Source organism: Rhinolophus sinicus, chromosome 1, assembly GCF_057876585.1.
Source record: "Rhinolophus sinicus isolate RSI-liver-muscle chromosome 1, RSI-T2T, whole genome shotgun sequence".
Lineage (NCBI taxonomy): Eukaryota > Metazoa > Chordata > Mammalia > Chiroptera > Rhinolophidae > Rhinolophus > Rhinolophus sinicus.
The window spans coordinates 21,544,206-21,550,205 of NC_142501.1; the positions used below are offsets into that span (position 1 = coordinate 21,544,206).

Sequence of the window (6,000 nt, forward strand, 5' to 3'; positions counted from 1 at the left end):
AGAAAAGCACTAAGGGTTGGGTGCTCATTGAGTGAGCCTTCTACAAGTCTTCACTGAGAAACATGAAAACATACAGTGAATAATACGGAGGTGCTTTAACGGCCTCAACATCCCATCCCCTCAGCTGCTGTCCCTGTTCCACTTCCCTCAGCTCCAGTTGTTTTCTTGTTGAGAACTATTCCGTGGTTCCTATGAACAGTCCCCTCCTCCCTGACCCCAGCCTGGTGGAGATGCATTCAGATCATACTGGAAGGTAGGCGACAGCACGGATCTCAGATCCTGCGACCTTCCAGCAGGCTTCAAAGCTCAGTGCCAGAGAAGGGCCAGGGGAAGGACTTCCACAGCAAGCTTGCCTAGCATTCCCCAGCAGGACAGGGGGCCGGGGCAGACGTGGAACACCCAAGGATGAGGCAGCTCCCAGGCCCCTCCTAAGAGCTCATGGCTTAAGCCCTACCCGAATGGCCTGTTTGTGTCATGGGGGCTAACGCGGTTTTAACCATATTATATATAGTTCAGCTCACTTTGGTTCAAGGCTCAGCCAGACCTGGCCCTCCTCACCTCTTCACCCTCAGTGGTCTCCCCCTCTGTGAACTGTCTGTCAGCCCCAGACAGCCACTTCTCCTCTCTTGGGGACTTGACACATGCTGTCCCTCTCCCCCTACCTGCACCAGCAAACGCTTGCTTGTCCTCCAGCTCTCTGTTCAGACATTACCTCATTCTTTTAATAGTTATCTATTCAACAAGTGTTTATTGTGTGCCTCCAAATTACTGGGTTGCCAGGAGCTTTTCTAAGTTCAGGAGAAACAGTAGTGAAAAGAACAGATAAAACCCACCTTCATGAGCATACGTTGGCGAGGAGGATGAACAAGTAAACAGATATGATGTGTGTGGCATGAGGACTATAACGAATAAGAGGAGAGCAGGACAGCTGGGGAGCTGTTTTGCACGGGCACACGGGTGAGGAGGTGACAGTCTGCGCAGCAACCTGAGTGACATTAGGGTATAAAGCATGCAAGTGCCTGGAGAAGAGCATCTAGCAGAACATTTGACGCAAACAGTGGCCCTGGCCGTGGACTTGGCATGCAGGGAGCAGCAAGGGGGCTGGTGTGGCTGGCACGCAGAAAGGCAGGTGGGCAGGGCCACCGTACGTCACCTTGAGGACTTTGGGTTCATTCTGTGATGGAGGCTTGCACATCAGGGAGTGGCACAATCTGTCTCACCTCCTCCTGAAGCCCCCCTGGCTCCCTGATGTGGGGTCAGTGGCCTCCCTCTGTGCCCACAGAGCACCCTTGCTTCCCCCTCCTAGCCCACTTCTCAGGACTGAAACATTTCTGTGTCTGTTCCCCATCTGTGTGCCTTGGACAGCAAGGCCTGTCTCATTCACCATCCCCTCTTCAGTGTCTTGCACACAGTCCACATGTAATAAATGCTGTCAAAACAATGAACAAATGATTCTCACAACCAACACCTCTGAAGTCCTGCCAGGGCAGCGTGTTGGTCTCCAAGCAGTGTTAGGATGCATGCCCGAGCCCCCGTACAGGTACCACATAACAGGCATCAGCCTTTCTCTTTTAAAGCAGATCGACCCATCTGAGCAAAAGACTCTGGCCAATCTGCCGTGGATTGTGGAGCCGGGACAAGAAGCCAAGAGGGGAATTAATACCAAGTATGAGACCACGATTTTCTGATACTCACCGTCCTCCCATCCTCGCGGTGCCTTGCACGCCGAGCAGTCTGGAGCAGGCTTTCCTTCCCGCCTCCGTTTCCACCCAGCCCAGGAGGAAGACTGCTCTGTTTGTGTGGCCTTGTCACAGGCGAAATGCCGCTGGCCATTCCTGGGGACGTTCTTTCTGTACCAGTGACAGAAAGTGCAACTGAGAGTTTCCAGCCGTAACCCCTGAGAGGCATGAGTTGAGATTTTCGCTGACTCCCCTCCCTGCCACCACCCAAGGTATTTCTAGTGACTTGGCCCCAACACTTGCTTTGCTATAGTTGGGGATAACGCCTTTAAAAAAAAAAAAAAAAAGTACAGGGGATCTCTAATACTGCCTAAAAGTATACAAATCTTGGGTTTTTCACTGTCAGTTTTAAAGGTAGAATCAGAACCCCCATAAAGCATCTGTAAAACGATGACATCACTGAGTATCCTTTCATACAACAGGACAAAACCATCCCCATGGTTACCAGGAAACCCTGCTTCCAAATTTCTATATTTGTGGATTTTATATGTAATCAATTATGTCAGATAAAGAAAACCTTTACATCTCTGGACTGATTCACAATTTACGAATGATTTAAAACAGAGGAATTTATTATGCACAGAAATATGTGTCTTGTATTAAATATTTTTACTAAAAGAATGTTTCATTAATGCATTGATAAGAAAATTAGGTTAGTTGTGAGGGATATTTCTGGTTTCATTTCAAATAACTAAATTTCTACTGCTACTACCAAGAAGACTGGCTCAGGCCTGGCTAAGTACTGATGACACTCGGACCAGAGCAGGAGATTCGGCCAAGCAGACCGGCGTCCAGCCCAAAGTGCTGATGCAGCCATATTAGCCTGAAAAGATTGTTGTTGTTTTTTTAAATTCTCACAGTGTTTTAAAGAACATATTAAAAAAAATAAATGGGGGCTCCTGCTGTCAAGACCTTGTTTGAGAAAGGTGTTAATAAAATTCTGTTGCAAAAAAAAATTTTTTTTCTAGAAAAAAAAGAAATAAAAAAAAAAAAAAAAGAGAGATTCCAAAGTAATAAAACTCTTTTCTTGAAAGAAAAAAAAAAACAAATAAATGTTTGCTTACTATTTGATTAAATAAAATTTACTTACATTTCTTTAAGGCATTTTAATTTTTTTAATGTCTCTGTGGAGTATTTGTATGATAAATACCATAAGGTATATTTATGTAGTCAAATTATATAAACAGTACCAATATCATTATAGAAAAAAATAACATTTTAATGTATATTGTTCTAACCAATCATATATTGTGAATCCTTTTGAAGTTCACTATAGCGATATTGATAAATTGTGGGATTGTCTTAATGTTGTTGGTTTTTTTTTATTAACCAATATTATTTTAAACCTGAGATTATCAGTTATGTTCATCAGTTGGTGAGTTTGAGAGGATAACTAAATTTTATTTCAAACTGACAAATGTATATGGTTTTAGTTCAGTGTTGAAAAATTTTAATACAATATTAAATTACTTGAACTGAACAGTTCCTTGTATATATTTTGCCTATTCACTGTTGATATGTATGTACTAAAATGGAAGGTAAAATAACACATATATGGTACCAAAAGGAAATTGTATAGGAGCAAAGTAAATAGTCACTTTGCTGAAACAGAAACATATGTGTAAATATGCTTGGGCTTCCAGTTATAAATTTTGTAATTTTTGTCATTATTTATATCCTATAAAAAAGCACACAAAATAAAAAGTAAATTGTACAGCCACTGGTGCTTGGCATCGTTCTGTGAGCACCTTCCTGCCTCCATTTAGGAACAAAACCAAAGGACCAGTCTTCTCAGCATTCACAGCTAAAGGGATCTTTTAACTGGCAAAATTATTGAGAAAATTTGCTCATTTCCAAATTCAACCCATAGAGAAAGATACAGTGGCCTTTAAAGTTTGAATTTCAGCCCCAAAACCACACTGTCTTTGTTGAAAGATTAAAGGAGGAATTGCCAAAAGCAAAATTTTAAAAGAGGAAGGACAACCAAACTGGGATCACTTTTATATTGTTTCCCCAAAAATAAGACCGGGTCTAATATTAATTTTTGCTCCAAAAGACGTAGTAGGGCTTATGTTCAGGGGATGTCATCCTGAAAAATCATGCTAGGGCTTATTTTCCAGTTAGGTCTTATTTTCGGGGAAACACGGCAGGACACCACAGATGGCAGGTTGGGAAAAAATATTTGCACATTTTGTCAGCTCAGGCTGCCGTAACGAAATACCTTGTTTTCCAAAAAAATAGGACCTAACCAGACCATCAGCTCTACTGTGTACTTTGGAGCAAAAATTAATATAAGACCGGGTCTTATTACAAAGACCCGGTCTTATATTATAGTAAAATAAGACCGGGTCTTATATTAATTTTTGCTCCAAAAGGCACATTAGAGCTGATTGTCCAGCTAGGTCTTCTTTTCGGGGAAACACAGTACCATCGACTGTGAGGCTTAAACAACGAATTTATTTCTGTTCTGTTGGCTGGAAAGGCCAAGATCAAGGTGCCAGCAAGGTAGTTTTCATTCTAAGGCCTTTTCTCTTGGCTTGTATGCAGCTGCCATCTCACTGTGTGCTCATGTGGCGTCTTTGTCAGTGCAAGCAGAGGGTGGGGGAGCAGCAAGCTCTCTGGTGTCTCTTCTTCTATGGGCACTAATGCCATCAGAAGGGCCCCACCCTCATGACCTCATCTAACCCTAATTATCTCCCAAAGGCCCATCTCCAAATACTATCACAGTGGAGAATTAGGGCTTCAACATATGAATTTTGAAGGGATACAAACATTCCGTAACAACATCCACCAATCCCGTCATTCTTCCTAAAATACATGCCAGCTGTGAGTTGCATAATACTAGGGCCAATAGAAACACACTGGGACGATCAATGACTCACATTCATATCCTGTGACTTTCAGAAGACCTCCCCGCTGCTGGATCCAAGTCTGTTACTCTCCAGAATACACACCAAAGCAATCTCAGGGTGCTTCTGGCCTGACATGCAGAGGCCCAGAGCACAGCGAGGTGGGGCAGTGACCTTCACAGAAGCACAAAGGGCAGGTTTCATGAAAGAAGGTTTGGGCCAGAAATTTAGATGGTAATGTTTTGATTGGACTACTCTGGCCCCTTTTTCTCTTTGCCAACCATCAAGAGGTCAGTAATCTTATTTGTTATTTCTGTGGACCAAATGCCTCTCTGTATCAGTTATAGTCCCAGCACAAAAGAGATGGCACTCTCCCGTTAGGTAATTTAAGAGTTTAACAAATAGAATACTTACATAGGTGTTGGCAGCAGGTAGGACAACAGAGAGGTGGAGCAGTGTCCCCAGGCTGGTAATGGCCTGAAGTGGATTGGAAAGGAGAAGGCTGCGTGGAGGGGCTGCCAGACAGGTTGAAGGACATGGCCAGGTGCAGGGGCCCTCAGCAAGGGAGCCAGGGATTAAAATACCCTGATCTCACTCTCTACCTTCCATCCTGCATTACCTGAACCCACAGAAACCAGAGGGCAAGGAGCCTGCGGACACAGTCTACACAGGGCAGCCTCCAGTCACCAATCAGGGCAGGGAGGAGGGAAGAGTGGATCTGAGGGGCAAACAGAAGCGAGCCAGGCCACATACTAAAGGGACTTGCAGATTACTTGAAGGGTAAATTTGACAGGTTGGTAACTCCAATATCCATGGGAGTGGGGAATCCTTGAATGCTAATATTATTCCAAAAAAGGACTTCAATTCAATTACGCCATTAATTTTTTTCTTCTTAAATTATATTCTATGATAAATTTGGGTGAATGAACCCTATGAAAATTATGCCTACTTAGTTCACTAATAAGTCATGGAAGTGATTTTTCTCAAGCCATATCAGATTCTCTGTTGGAATACTTGGGAATATTGCTGGTGTGTATGAGGTCAGACAATTAAGTTCGCACACACATCCAAAACAAAAGTGCTACATAGCTCTTTGCTGGATATCACTATGGTCACCTTTGAAGTGCTCCCTTTGGGAAGCTATGCACCAACACCTAGTCTACCCTTCAAAGTAATTTTGGAACTCTTTTTTCTGGAATGGCCATCAGAGCTGTCGTATTATCTTGATGTCCTGAATGTCATCAAAATGTCTTCCTTTCAATATTTTCTTTATCTTCGGGTAAAGAAAAAAGTCATTGGGGGTCAGATCAGGTGAGTAGGGAGGGTGTTCCAATAGTGATTTGTTTACTGGCTAAAAACTCCCTCACAGACAGTGCCCAGTGAGCTGGTACATTGTCGTGATGCAAGAGCCA

The 6,000-nt window shown here is 43.2% G+C and overlaps 1 protein-coding gene across 11 annotated transcripts in view; it reads left to right on the forward strand.

The window, feature by feature from the left end:
- ANKS1B (ankyrin repeat and sterile alpha motif domain containing 1B) overlaps nt 1-3,459 on the forward strand; it is an 895,010-nt gene extending 891,551 nt beyond the window's left edge. For 5 of the 11 annotated variants that reach the window (XR_012494067.2, XM_019732120.3, XM_019732116.3 and 2 more), the window contains one exon: nt 1,578-3,459. Coding sequence is in view for 10 of the 11 variants with exons in the window: in XM_019732120.3 (XP_019587679.3) it covers nt 1,578-1,688 (111 nt within the window). In the remaining variant the exon portion in view is untranslated. Of the gene's footprint in view, nt 1-1,561 lie in introns of all 11 variants that reach the window. The other 6 variants (XM_088797361.1, XM_074326202.2, XM_074326203.2 and 3 more) reach the window with 2 other exon arrangements.
- The last annotated feature ends 2,541 nt before the right edge of the window (nt 3,460-6,000 follow it).